Here is a 14,671-nt window from a genome sequence, read left to right as displayed (position 1 = left end):
CAAGCTTATGTCATCTCAAGCTTATGTCAAAGTCAAGCTTATGTCAAGTCAAGCTTATGTCAAGTCAAGCTTATGTCAAAATCAAGCTTATGTCAAAGTCAAGCTTATGTCAATTTAAAGCTTATGTCAAGCTTATGTCAATTTCAAGCTTATGTCAAGTCAAGCTTATGTCAAAGTCATGTTTATGTCAAAGTCAAGCTTATGTCAAAGTCAAGCTTTTGTCATCTTAAACATATGTCAAAGTCAAACTTATGTCATCTCAAACATATGTCAAGTCAAGCTTATGTCACAGTCAAGCTTATGTCAGCTTCAAGCTTATGTCAATTTCAAGCTTATGTCATCTCAAACATATGTCAAAGTCAAGCTTATGTCATCTCAAACATATATCAAAGTCAAGCTTATGTCAACTTCAAGTTTATGTCAAGCTTATGTCTTCTCAAGCTTATGTCAAGTCAAGCTTATGTCAAAGTCAAGCTTATGTCAAGTGAAGTTTATGTCAAAGTCAAGCTTATGTCATTTAAAGTTTATGTCAAAGTCAAGCTTATGTCATCTCAAGCTTATGTCAAGTCAAGTTTATGTCAAAGTCAAGCTTATGTCATCTCAAGCTTATGTCAAGTCAAGTTTATGTCAAAGTCAAGCTTATGTCAAGTCAAGTTTATGTCAAAGTCAAGCTTATGTCATCTCAAGCTTATGTCAAGTCAAGTTTATGTCAAAGTCAAGCTTATGTCAAGTCAAGTTTATGTCATCTCAAGTTTATGTCAAAGTCAAGTTTATGTCATCTCAAGCTTATGTCAAGTCAAGTTTATGTCAAAGTCAAGCTTATGTCATCTCAAGCTTATGTCATCTCAAGTTTTTCAAAGTCAAGCTTATGTCATCTCAAGCTTATGTCATCTCAAGTTTATGTCAAAGTCAAGTTTATGTCAAAGTCAAGCTTATGTCATCTCAACCTTAAACATCTCAAGTTTATGTCAAAATCAAGTTTATGTCAAAGTCAAGCTTATGTCAATTTCAAGCGTATGTCAAGTCAAGCTTATGTCAAAATCAAGCTTATGTCAAAGTCAAGCTTATGTCAATTTCAAGCATATGTCAAGTCAAGTTTATGTCAAAGTCAAGTTTAGTCAAAGTCAAGCTTATGTCAAGTCAAGCTTATGTCAAAATCAAGCTAATGTCAAAGTCAAGCTTATGTCAATTTCAAGCTTATGTCAAGTCAAGTTTATGTCAAGTCAAGCTTATGTCATCTCAAGCTTATGTCAAAGTCAAGCTTATGTCAATTTCAAGCTTATGTCAAGTCAAGCTTATGTCAAAATCTAGCTTATGTCAAAGTCAAGCTTATGCCAATTTAAAGCTTATGTCAAGCTTGTCAATTTCAAGCTTATGTCAAGTCAAGCTTATGTCAAAGTCATGTTTGTCAAAGTCAAGCTTATGTCAAAGTCAAGCTTTTGTCATCTCAAACATATGTCAAAGTCAAACTTATGTCATCTCAAACATATGTCAAAGTCAAACTTATGTCATCTCAAACATATGTTTAAGTCAAGCTTATGTCAACTTCAAGTTTATGTCAAGTCAAGCTTATGTCATCTCAAGCTTATGTCAAAGTCAAGCTTATGTCAGCTTCAAGCTTATGTCAATTTCAAGCTTATGTCATCTCAAACATATGTCAAAGTCAAGCTTATGTCATCTCAAACATATGTCAAAGTCAAGCTTATGTCATCTCAAGCTTATGTCAAAGTCAAGCTTATGTCAATTTCAAGCTTATGTCAAGTCAAGCTTATGTCAAAATCAAGCTTATGTCAAAGTCAAGCTTATGTCAATTTAAAGCTTATGTCAAGTCAAGTTTATGTCAAAGTCAAGCTTATGTCAAAGTCATGTTTATGTCAAAGTCAAGCTGGGGGGTAGGCAGGCCAGATGGCGCTCCGGCCTGAGTTGGGCAGTGGGGGTATCTGTCAGCGGGGGCGTGGTCAAGCGCCCGTCCGGGGAGAGAAAGCGGTAATGACTCAGGCCAAATTGGTTGCTTAGGAGACCTGGCTGGAGTCACTCAGCACACATTGGATTCGAACTCGTGACACAAGGGGTGGTAGGAGTGTTATGGATCTTAACCCCATTGAGCTTTGTGGGATCAGCTAGACTGTAAGGTGCGTGAGAAGTGCCCAACAAGACAACCACATCTATGGCAAGTGCTACAGGAAGTGTGGGGTGAAAGGTCACCTGAGTATGTGGACAAACTGACAGCTAGAATAACAAGGATCTGCAAAGCTGGTATTGCTGCACGTTGAATTTTGTTTTGATCAGTTGAATGCCACTTGGGTGGGTAAAAGTATCAATTTCTTTCCATAAGAGCAAAATATATACATTATTCCAAACTTTTGTACTCCTGTGCATGTATGCAATTTCCCGCGAACTCTGTCCCGACAGCTCTCACATTTAAATCATTGTTATAGGTTTATCAAAGCATATTTGGGTAAAGACGTGGTTTGGAAGATGATTTTTGTTGCACTCTCTCATTAATAACATTTTGTTATTTTTTTTAACCATAAAAACTTGCATAGTGTAGCTTTAAGCTACTAATTTTATCCAAATAATTCGTAAAAATGTAATTAAATAGAGGTATCGGTATTGGTATCGATATCGGCAATATTGGCCAAAAAGTACTTGATATCGGATCGAGCCCATCCCAAACAACAACAAAAACACCCAATGCTTTCACAACAATGACAACACATGGAAAAGACCCACCCTTGGGCCCGCCCCTTTCTTCTCTCCACCAATCCGCGTCCACGACACACGCTCTCCCTGAACCAATCAGCATCGCTGTTCCATGCGCTTCCTCTCCAACAGACCCAAAGAAGCTTAACCCGAGTTAAGATGGCCGCTTGTGGATGAGGCGGTTGTATATTTCAGCTCTTCTGTTCCGTTCGGTGAAAGGATTCACATTGAAAACGCTTTTCACACCTAACCCATAAATATAAGAAAACAGCCCCCCCCAATATATCGTTTTTAACCGGGACCGAACCCATGACGTCCATTCACTTCGTGGTTCACCCGTTACCCGGGACCGAAGACCAGCTTAATGACAGGTATTTATTTAAAAACAAGAGCTTGAAAGCAACACACACTCTCTTGCTGAGGTTAAACGTCTTTTAAAGGATCTTAACAAAATATATGAAGTATTCTATAGCATCTGCAAACGCTCAAGGTTGGACATTTGGATGTCAAATTAACGAGGCCCTGGTGACTGGAGACACAATGCGGGTTGGGGGATGGGGAGGGGAAAAGAGAGGGAACAGTGATAAATATATGACTTTACAACTCTAAAAAGGTTTTCATGTTAAATCTAAGATTCACATTTGTCACCGAACAGTTGTTTTTGACAGTACACCGAATTAATGGCGCGAGCTCATCCGTTTAATTAATTTGGCCTCATGATAAGGGTGTAAGTTATGCCACAGATCGTGTAAAATTCGTGTTGAGGTCATTGTTGGTTTGATTTAAGGTTCTTTACATGTTTCAGAGCTTGATGGATGTCTAGTTTTAGCAATGCAGCTATATCTGTACCTGTGCATTCAATAGGCTTGAGTATTATTTTGGTTGTTTCTTTGTCATGGCTCTATTGTAAATGGGTTTTGTTATAATATCCTGATCTGTCATCATCAATCTGACTTGAGTTATTATCCTCAACTCGTGAGAATAATATCGAGATAAGTTTGGCATGGAGATTTAGGGGGTGACTTGTGGCTTATGACAATCCTGGTGTGGTCAGCTGATGGCCTGTAACATTGAAAGCATCCTTGGACATTATGGGTGATTGACAGGTCTTCTTGTCCTGGTGTTCTGTTTTGTTTCATGATGTTTTAAAGGAACAGTTCACCCTAAAATAACAATTCCCCAATCATTGAGGCCTACTCGCCCTCATACCATCCTAGCTGTTTATGACTTTATTTCTTCCGCAGAACACAAATGAAGATTATTATAAAAATGTATCCGCTCCATTTGTTCATCCAATGCAAGTGAATGGTGACCAGAACTTTGAAGCTTAAAAAAAGCACATAAATGCAGCATAAAATTAATACATCTTCTGAAGTGTTATGATGGGTGTGTGTTTGAAACCGATCAATATTTAAGTCCTTTTTTACTATAAATGTCCACTTCCACATTCATTTGTTTTTGGCGATTCGCATACTTTTAAAAAGTTACTCCGAGGACCTTGGAGGACAAAAATGTCCACGTCAAAAAACTGCCATAATAATATTATATGTTAATATAATTTTCCACTTTCAATGAGTACACTTTTGTAATCAACATCAGTCCTGATCATAACTACCAAATATTCATTCATTTTCATGATTTTAACATGTTAAATGCCAATTTGTTTACATAATGCCACTTTAGTTTTTTTACACACTAGTGTTGTCAAAAATACCGGTACCAAGTCGGTACTCAAACAAAAACATTTTTACGATACCAGAATTTCTGAAGGTACCGGAGTACCAAATACCGGGTCTACCCGGTACCCATGCAGAGACGGGAACTTTCAAACGCTCACAACAAGCAAAAGATGGCGACAAGCAAGTCTCGACTGAATCATGTCGAAATGAAAAGTGGAAAAAGCAGGTTTGGAAATTCTTTGGATTTGAGGCTGATGAAAAGGGAAACATCATAGATCAGTTAAAACCTATTTGTAAACGCTGCTTTTGCAATTTTCTGACGATAGGAGGAAACGCATCAAATTTAATAAAGCACCTGAAATACAGACACCCGGATTAATTCAAGCATATTATAATTTGCATTAGGGCTGAAACGATTAGTCGACATTGTCAACAACGTCAAAATTGACGAGAAAAAAATATTCTTTGTCTAATAGTCGTTTGATCTCATTTAACGTAACATTAAATCGTATTAAACTGTAATGATGAAGCGTGAGAGCAGCAGTTCACGCCTGACGGAGGAGAAGAATTACACAGATCACAGATGCACTCGACACTTTCACAGCTTCATCTTATGTAGATCCCAAAGTATTAGGTAAAGTATTATTCAGAAGCACTGTCATTGTGGAATAAGCGGAGGTGGAGCTCTTTAAAGGAAACATCCAACATTGTGGCAAAATGCAGCTTTATTAATAAGAGAGCACTTTGCACATTAGTTAAAAAAATTTTTTTTATTCATTCTATTGTATGCTTGTTTATTTATTATTTTTTTTTAGCACTTGGTAAAAACTAGGGCTGTCAATCGACAACATTTTTTTATCTAATTAATTACATGGTGTCCAGATTAATTAATCGTGATTAATCGCGTATGCAAATATTTGCTGAGAAAGCCCCTCATATAACAATAATTCAATATACACTCACCTAAAGGATTATTAGGAACACCTGTTCAATTTCTCATTAATGCAATTATCTAATCAACCAATCACATGGCAGTTGCTTCAATGCATTTAGGGGTGTGGTCCTGGTCAAGACAATCTCCTGAACTCCAAACTGAATGTCAGAATGGGAAAGAAAGGTGATTTAAAGGGGTCATATAATGGTACATGCACTTTTTCAAGTTGAAATGTGTGTTAGTTGTGCCTGTACACAACCATCCTATTATGATAAAAATCCATCCAGTGTTTTTGTTTTAATCTCCTTATATATTTTCCCCTGCCTCAAATCGAGCCGTTCGACCGTGTGACGTCACACGGTCGGACGCCCCTCCCAGGATTGTTCATATCATAGTCCGTCATCATTGTTGATACACTGGAGCAGAATGGCGCCTAAGCGATTGTGGTGTTCTGTTCTTCGGTGTAATAACGAACACAGCAGTCATTTTGATGTTCCTAAATCTGAACCGCTGAAGACGCAGTGGCTGAGTTTTGTTTACAATGGGAATATTCCCCACGAGCAACGTCAATGCGTTCATGTTTGCGCGAATCATTTTTCACCAGACTGCTTTATAAACGAGGGTCAGAATAAAGCTGGTTTTGCTAAGAAGCTGCTGCTGAAAAAAGATTCGGTACCAACTATTTATATTCCCTCTGCACCTCCAGAAGAAGTAAGTGTAACGTTTTATTAATCTTTATATTAATATTTGCAAATCGCTAACCCTAACGGAGGGGCGGGGTGACCAAAGCTCATTATCATTTAAAGTCATATGCACTGAAACGGCGTGCTGAAAACAGAGCTGTTTTTGAGCAGGTAAAATGAGTGTTTTCTTAAAATACTTATGAGAATTTTTAATAAAAGTATATTACAAAGTTTTCATTTAGACCCTAAAGATTCACATTAACTTGTACAAAAATGGCATTATATGACCCCTTTAAGCAATTTTGAGCGTGGCATGGTTGTTGGTGCCAGACGGGCCGGTCTGAGTATTTCACAATCTGCTCAGTTACTGGGATTTTCACGCACAACCATTTCTAGGGTTTACAAAGAATGGTGTGAAAAGGGAAAAACATCCAGTATGCGGCAGTCCTGTGGGCGAAAATGTCTTGTTGATGCTAGAGGTCAGAGGAGAATGGGCCGACTGATTCAAGCTGATAGAAGAGCAACTTTGCCTGAAATAACCACTCGTTACAACCGAGGTATGCAGCAAAGCATTTGTGAAGCCACAACACGCACAACCTTGAGGCGGATGGGCTACAACAGCAGAAGACCCCACCGGGTACCACTCATCTCCACTACAAATAGGAAAAAGAGGCTACAATTTGCAAGAGCTCACCAAAATTGGACAGTTGAAGACTGGAAAAATGTTGCCTGGTCTGATGAGTCTCGATTTCTGTTGAGACATTCAGATGGTAGAGTCAGAATTTGGCGTAAACAGAATGAGAACATGGATCCATCATGCCTTGTTACCACTGTGCAGGCTGGTGGTGGTGGTGTAATGGTGTGGGGGATGTTTTCTTGGCACACTTTAGGCCCCTTAGTGCCAATTTGGCATCGTTTAAATGCCACGGCCTACCTGAGCATTGTTTCTGACCATGTCCATCCCTTTATGGCCACCATGTACCCATCCTCTGATGGCTACTTCCAGCAGGATAATGCACCATGTCACAAAGCTCGAATCATTTCAAATTGGTTTCTTGAACATGACAATGAGTTCACTGTACTAAAATGGCCCCCACAGTCACCAGATCTCAACCCAATAGAGCATCTTTGGGATGTGGTGGAACGGGAGCTTCGTGCCCTGGATGTGCATCCCACAAATCTCCATCAACTGCAAGATGCTATCCTATCAATATGGGCCAACATTTCTAAAGAATGCTTTCAGCACCTTGTTGAATCAATGCCACGTAGAATTAAGGCAGTTCTGAAGGCGAAAGGGGGTCAAACACAGTATTAGTATGTGTTCCTAATAATCCTTTAGGTGAGTGTATATAATGATTATACATATTTATATCAATATATAATTATATATAAATTTATCTTTAAAAACAAACATTTTCTCCAAAATACTACAGCGTGGATGCGTTCCCAAAAAATGTGAGTGGCAGATTCATCTACAGCATTACTGAAGGGGCAAAGTGGATCTATTTCATGGAGCATGTTTCTTAAATAAAGATTGACGGGGTAAAAACGGTGTAACAGTTTAAAGAACACCTCCTTAACCTTAATTAAATATGTATGAGGTAAAGACCGTACGACCGGCGTCAGACATGCTTGTGTCGCGTCTCGGGTGCGTTGCGTCATAAACATAAAATGTTTAGGTCACTGTGTCGAGTTAAATATAGTTTAATACTCAATCTTGAAACACATCTTGAGATCCCTTCAAGTGTGTCCGCTGAAGGGTTGTTAATGTTTTGTTCACTGTATAAACTGTGTGTTGCTCAAACAGCTTAAATTTCACTTACTGCCCTCTGGAGTACACCGGTGGTACTACAAGCTTGCATTTCCCAGGAAAGTATTGCGATTAAATGCGTACATTTTTTGAACGCGTTACTTTTTGTAAAATTAATCGTACGTTATTAACGTGTTAAATCGACAGCCCTAGTAAAAACTTAAATTAAAAGTTGCAAACGTTGAAGTAAATCTTATATAAGTGTTAAAAAATACTTTAAGCATACATTATGCAGTTTTGTTATATATTTCAAAAATAATATATTTAAATTAAAGTGTTGCTCAATGGCATATTTTCGCTCTTAGTTCTGCTGCTTATGTTTTGTTAACTTTGTTAATAAAAGAGTGTTGCTTAGTAACCTGTTTTTGTGTTTTGCTTTGGTTCCGAAAATGGTATCGAGTTTTCAATGGTATTGGTACCGACTACTGAAATTTTGGTACCGTGATGACACTAATACACGCATACAAAACACTGACATCCATACAACACAATTTTAGCTGCATCATTTATTCAGTTGTCCTGCAGCGTATAATACAGCATACAGAGAATAGGGAAAAAGCTTGTATTTGCTCCATAGGCTAAATATGATGAAAATGGCGCCATCAGGTGGAAAATATAAAACATTTCCATTTTGAAGCCAGGGTGCTGGATTGAAACCATAATATCATAGAATTCATGATTTTATGCTTTAATGGCACTGGGATAAAATATTGACATTTTAATGGGATTCAATGGGGACATTTTTATCCTGAAGGTTGCAACACGTGAGAGAGAAGATTGAGACAGACCCACATATAAGGCGTTGCGGGACGCCACATGTGAGCAGTGTTGGGGAAGAGAAGTGATTATCAATACTGATAGAAAAAAGTTATTTCCTTAAGATATGAGGAAAACCAGTTTAATGCAGCTCCCTGGATGCCAACCACCTTCTCAAGGCGATTTAAAAAGAATGTGATCGATCGTGTCAAATGCTGCACTGAGGTCTAGAAGGATTAAAATGGCCCGTTGCTATTTTATTAGAGGTTAAAATATCAAAATTCTTCCAAAAATGCACACCTTTGGCAAAATGTTTGCCGTTGGCATTAACATTAGCAGAAATGTCCTGAAGGTCGCACATCTGAAGTATCGCTTCTGAAGACGTGGATTAAACCACTGGAGACTTATTGATTACTTGTTTCTATTCTATAGGAGTTTTCTATGAATATAATAATATAATGTTCTATTTTAGGTTTCAAAGCTACAGCTGCTAAAAGAGAGAGACTTTACTCCCATTCAGCGCTATTGAAATTTAACATGCAATCGTTTACATCAGCTTAACAAAACCCGGAAGTAGGGGTGGGTAAAAATAATGGTTTTACGATGACCCTTATTTGAGCGATCTCAATATAGATTCTTAAATCTTAAGATCGATTCGAGTAGAACACATGCACATATGACTACATTTTGCACTATCAGGCCTCTGAAGCTGGCATCCGGCACTTTCTTGACATTTGCATGGTGCAGTTTGACGCATTTGCGCACCGTACAAAGGGTGTCTGCAGCGTAAAGCTGTGTACACACTGCCAGCGACACCCATCGCATTCATTATCAGTTGGAGCACAGCGACTTCCGGCGACACGAGCTGTCGCAACCGTTGGCGACTAGATGTGGGCGTGTCCAGCGACGCGACACAGTTGAGACAAGTTCAACTTTATTCAAATGAAGAGCGACTTAGGGAAGCGACAGCCAATAGGAGAGAAGACGGGAGAGCTCACGTGATCCTTCTCTCTCTCTCTCAGCTCCTGCAGTAACGGAAAGATGGATGAAAGGCTAATTCTTGCTGTTAGCAATTTTCCAGCGCTCTATGATATGGATATGATAGCCGGTGGTACTCGCCGTGCTGACTCCGAGATTGAATGGTTTTGTGGACCCAGACAGACCGGTGTTTGTGTTTTCGCCGCGGATAAACAGCCGCTATGGCAAAGAGCACACCTTGTTTCTCATTCTTCTTTGATATAAACCATTTTATGTACTGATTCCAAATATTTAGTCTTTTCCCTCCAAAATGTTTGTTTTTAGCAGCAAGAAAAGTGATCCGCTGTGATCATTTATGTGAATGTCATTTATAAACGTTACTAGGCAACCAGTCATGGGAACGCCCACTAGCGACTTCACCGCCAGCCACTAGCGATTTGCAGCGACAAAGAAATCTGTTCTTGAGTAAATCATATGAACTGATGAAAAAAAGTAGTCTCAGATGGATTCAGGAGTCTCCAAATGTCCATAAGACCAAGATTTTTACACATCCTCTGTAGTGTCAACATTGCTCTAAAGGGTCAACACGGCGTTGGATGCATAAATATTAGCCAAAATAAGATTTTGCCCCTGTATTTCAACCAAACAATTATGACAATTCCTATATGATCCTTGATATGTTTGAGACATTTAAATTGTAAATACTTACTTATCAATGTAATGACTCCCCTGCTCTTACTCAAACCAGCACTGCAAATGCGCATACCCACCCCATGCCAAATAGGAACACTATCACATTTTTTACATTTAAGAACGTAAACAACCTTCCTCCTTTTTATATGGTGCCCCAGCCCATTATCATTCCATGTGGGAACACACACACACACACACACACACACACACATATATATAAACATACATATATATATATATATATATATATATAACATATACTGGTCCCCTTCGTAACTATTGTAAAGGCAAGGCCAATTCATTTGTCTTTTTATACACCAAAGACATTTGTGTCCTAGACCCAGACCCAGGTGTGTCCTGGGATTGATTGTTTAAACCATATATAGCTCTGAACACCTGAGAATGGGTTTTCGGTCACCCGTTTAGACATGCTGTCTACTTTTGGGCCCTGTGTGACGTTTGCACAATATTTAGTCATTAAAGATTTGATTATTGGCTGAATATAAACATACGAAAAACAGAAGCCCTTGCTACTAAATTCGATTGTGTCATTTCATATACAGTAGGGCGATATTAAGCCTAATATGTGAATTACGAATGACAATAAAAACATAAAAAATTAGACAATCAAAACCAGAACAATACTGACTGATACACAAAGCTCAAAAATACCAGCACAGTCCAGGAAATAGAAATGTAACTGGTGTGTTATTATGAAGAGGATATGAAGACCGTTTTAAATAGTAATCTTAACCCTGCAGCTGAACAGCTCAGATTGTAATAATAGTGATTTTGCTATCAAACGCCATTGGCATGTCAAATAATGTACCTCATTAAATGTAATTACTTTTTGGATGCTGAACAGCTCAAGATTTCCAGCCACACGTATAACTAGGGTTTAACAAAGTTTGTGTTATTTTTGTGGGAACAAAACTACATTGCTGTGAATAAGTATTTGCCTCCCATCCTGATTTCTTCTGTTTTTGTGTGTATCTCATTCTAAATCTAACATTTAAGGCAATATGAGAAAACAACACAAAATACAGTTTTTAAATCATGTTATTTATTGAAGCAAAAAAGTTCTCCATTACCAACTGAGGTTGTGTGAAAGTATTTGCCCCCCCTTATTTAGTAATCCCCAAATCTATGACACTGCATTTGTAATGGGGTTCAGCTGGACTAGACACACCCGATCCTGTTCAATCAAATCAACACCTAAATATAACTTTTTCAGAAGCCTGAAGTCGGCTAAAAGGTCTCACCCAATAGCACACAATGTCGAGGTCGAAAGAAATTCCAGAAATGAGGAAAAAGGGGCTTGAAATACATCAGTCTGGGAAGGGTTAAAAAGCTATTTCAAAGACTCTGGGTCGCCAGAGAGCCATTTTCTCCAAATGGAGAAAACTTGGCACAGTAGTGAACCTTCCCAGAAGTGGCCGACCTTCCAAATTCCTCCAAGAGCACAGTGATGATTCATCCAGGAGGTCACAAAAAAGCCAAGGACAACATCCAAGGAACTGCAGGCCTCTCTCGCATCAATAAAGGTCACTGTTCTTGACTCCACTATCAGAAAGACACTGGGCAATAATGCCATCCATGGAAGAGTGGCAAGTCGAAAACCACTTCTAACCCCGAAGAACATTAAGGCTTGTCTGAATTTTGCCAAAAATTCACATTAATGATCCTCAAACCTTTTTACCCCCCCACTTATGCTATTTCAGAGCAAAAACATAATTAGCGAGAGATGAGGTGATAAACAGCATGTAACGCACATTAGACGACAAAAAACACAATACAACCCCTAATCTCGGTATACTATACATAATGTAATTTATGCTAGCAGAGTCATGTGGAGTACACTTTCGGCACTTTTTCACTGCACGTTACGGTTCGCCTCAACTCGACTCGCTTTACTTTTCTGAGCTTGCATGTCCACTGCAGTTTAGTGTCGCCTCAACGTGGGTGGGATTATAGGCTGATCGTCATAGTTACGCCGCCTCTACTGCCGTTAGGGTTGTGCCGATGGACGATTATCTCGTCCATCGTGATGGCTGACCAACATCACGATGTAGAGCCACCATCGTGATGCCACGCCCCCTTTTGCGAGTCTTGCTAGTGTGACTCACTAAAAACTTTGCAGGGATTGCTCTGTAAATTAAATTGAGAATATAACTAATGCATATATGCTATTTTAAATACTGTAGTATATGCCAGAGACGTGACGTGTTAGTCTGTGAAAATACCGTGTCAGGCAGGCTGCACAAATATTGATCTTGACATTGTTAGCTTCTTGTCTTTTTTTTACATGTCTTACACTGTACATTTAGATTAAAATATTTTATGTTGTGGGCTACAAGAAAATAGGCTTTATTAATTAATTATTAGTAGTTGTAGTGTCTCAGAACATCTTGCTCATTGTCACATAACTCTTGTATACACTGAAGCGGCAGTTTAAGATAAACCCAGACCAGCGAACGTCAAATAACTTTCGTCTGGTTAATACTTTTAAAGAAAAATTTCCTTGGCCATAAATCCATAATGTCAAATCAAATGAAAGAAACAAGGTGAATATGAATAACACACATTTATTAAAACATAGAAGAACAACAAATAAAACAAGAAAACGGGAACAACACTCAGACCGAAACTCGGCATTAACATTTCACTTATAATTAGCAGCACAATTAACTTCAGCACAGGCTACAAAATAAATTATGTTATTGAAATATTGTAAAGTGGTCATATGAACTACACAAATGAACGTTTAAAAAATTATATGCAAAATCGAATAGCTCCGCAACGGATGGCGAAAAATGCGTAAAGAAGTCTAATATCTTTCACCACAGACCATGTTTAAATTTCGATGTTTCTGGCCAGAAATACCAACATATTCACTTTATCTGGTTTTAATAAGCTGCGGATTGGAGTAACTACACTACCCGCTGTGCTGAAGACCCGCTCTGATGGAGTACTGGTAGCACATATGCACAGATATTTCCGTGCTAATCTTGCCATGAACGGAAACCTTTTGTCGTTCGTTTACACCAAGTCAGCGGGTCCTCTTCCCCATCAATGGCCATTTCCTGCAGGTACATGGTCATTTCTGCCTCGACCTTTTGCTCATCAATGAGTAAAATAACGAAATTATAGTTTTTAAGTGGAAAATAGTATTTATGTAAAGAGATATATTAAAATAAAAAGTGCACAACTCTTCTTAAGTGAAAGCTAAAAAAAAAAATGCTTCACGTGTCGTGCAACCTACTGATAAAGCGCCGACGAGTCATTAGTTGGGTTAGTAAAATAACGAAATTATAATTTTTCATATCATTTTTGAAAATTATATGAAATTATATTAAACCCCCCCCCACCCCGCCCAACCGACGATATCATCGTCCATCGCGATGTTTTACTGTCAACATCGTCAACTGCCAATTTAGGGGACATCGCCCAACCCTAACTGCCGTGACATCATCTTAAACTCGACACAAACATTACTGACCATAAACAGTAACACGAGCGCTAGCTGTTAGCTACTAGCTCATTGGGGTGCATAACGCAGTTGTTGCATGGTGATTTTCCACAAGGGTAACAGTTAAATTGGCCTGGTTGTTTAAGAAGCTTCCAGTAGCTGGTCAACTAAATAAAGTGAAGCTTTCAAGCAGAGTGTAGAGTTAACAACAAAACGTACCATCCTCCATCGTGGATCAACATCAGTCCAGCGCGCACTCCCTCCCATTGCTCGCCGGTTTAGATAGTGTCCATTTAGCCGAACCACTTCCACTTTTCCTTGCTGGTTCTGAAGTCACTTAAGTTTGTTTACTTTTCCCGACACTGTTGGTAGGTCCGGTGGAAGCCGTGTGCGGCCAACGGCTGAGACATGGTTCCTGAGAGACTTTTTCGTTTCGCTCATCGCTAACGAGTGGACCGTCTGCACCTCGTTTATTGACCATGGCGTGGTTTTGGGCACAAAGTCGCGTGAACAACCGATACTGTTATCGCTGTTGCTAACTTTAAAACTAGCGGGTTGATGTCACGTTTGGGAAATCCAGTGAAGCTTCTCTCTGACCAATCAGTGATCTGCAGGATTTTGACGTCACATTTAGTATCGGCCCGGCTCGCTTGGAACCTCTACCGAGGTGGTACTAAAAAAGTATCAGGTACCAGGTACTATCCACAGTGGAAAACCCCCAAAAAGTGAGCAGGGTCGAGTTGTACCATGCAGTGGAAAAGCCTCGTTTGACAGGCTTGCGTTCGACTACGCTGACGTTGAGCGTTCGTGTGAAAATCAAAGTATACTTGGGTCTTTAGGAACAGAATTATTGGTTGTTATTTGCTTGCTTGTCACAAATGGGCTCCGTTCCAAAACCTAGTAAGTTGCCTACAAAGGAAGCATTTTAAAAGCTAGGATATTCTTAATTTTCTCATGCCGCTACGC

General features: G+C 39.0%; 1 protein-coding gene across 6 annotated transcripts in view; it reads left to right on the top strand.

Moving 5' to 3' along the window:
- Positions 1-2,846: 2,846 nt before the first annotated feature.
- LOC127658375 (E3 ubiquitin-protein ligase UBR5) overlaps positions 2,847-14,671 on the top strand; it is an 81,355-nt gene continuing 69,530 nt past the window's right edge. For all 6 annotated transcript variants that reach the window (XM_052147646.1, XM_052147645.1, XM_052147641.1 and 3 more), the window contains exon 1: positions 2,847-3,074. In XM_052147646.1, the coding sequence (XP_052003606.1) occupies positions 3,013-3,074 (62 nt within the window). In that variant the 5' untranslated portion in view covers positions 2,847-3,012. The remainder of the gene's footprint in view (positions 3,075-14,671) is intronic.

This window comes from Xyrauchen texanus, chromosome 17 (assembly GCF_025860055.1).
Source record: "Xyrauchen texanus isolate HMW12.3.18 chromosome 17, RBS_HiC_50CHRs, whole genome shotgun sequence".
Classification (NCBI taxonomy): Eukaryota; Metazoa; Chordata; class Actinopteri; order Cypriniformes; family Catostomidae; genus Xyrauchen; species Xyrauchen texanus.
Note: the sequence above shows the minus strand (reverse complement) of the source record. Positions and strands in the feature narration are given on the sequence as shown.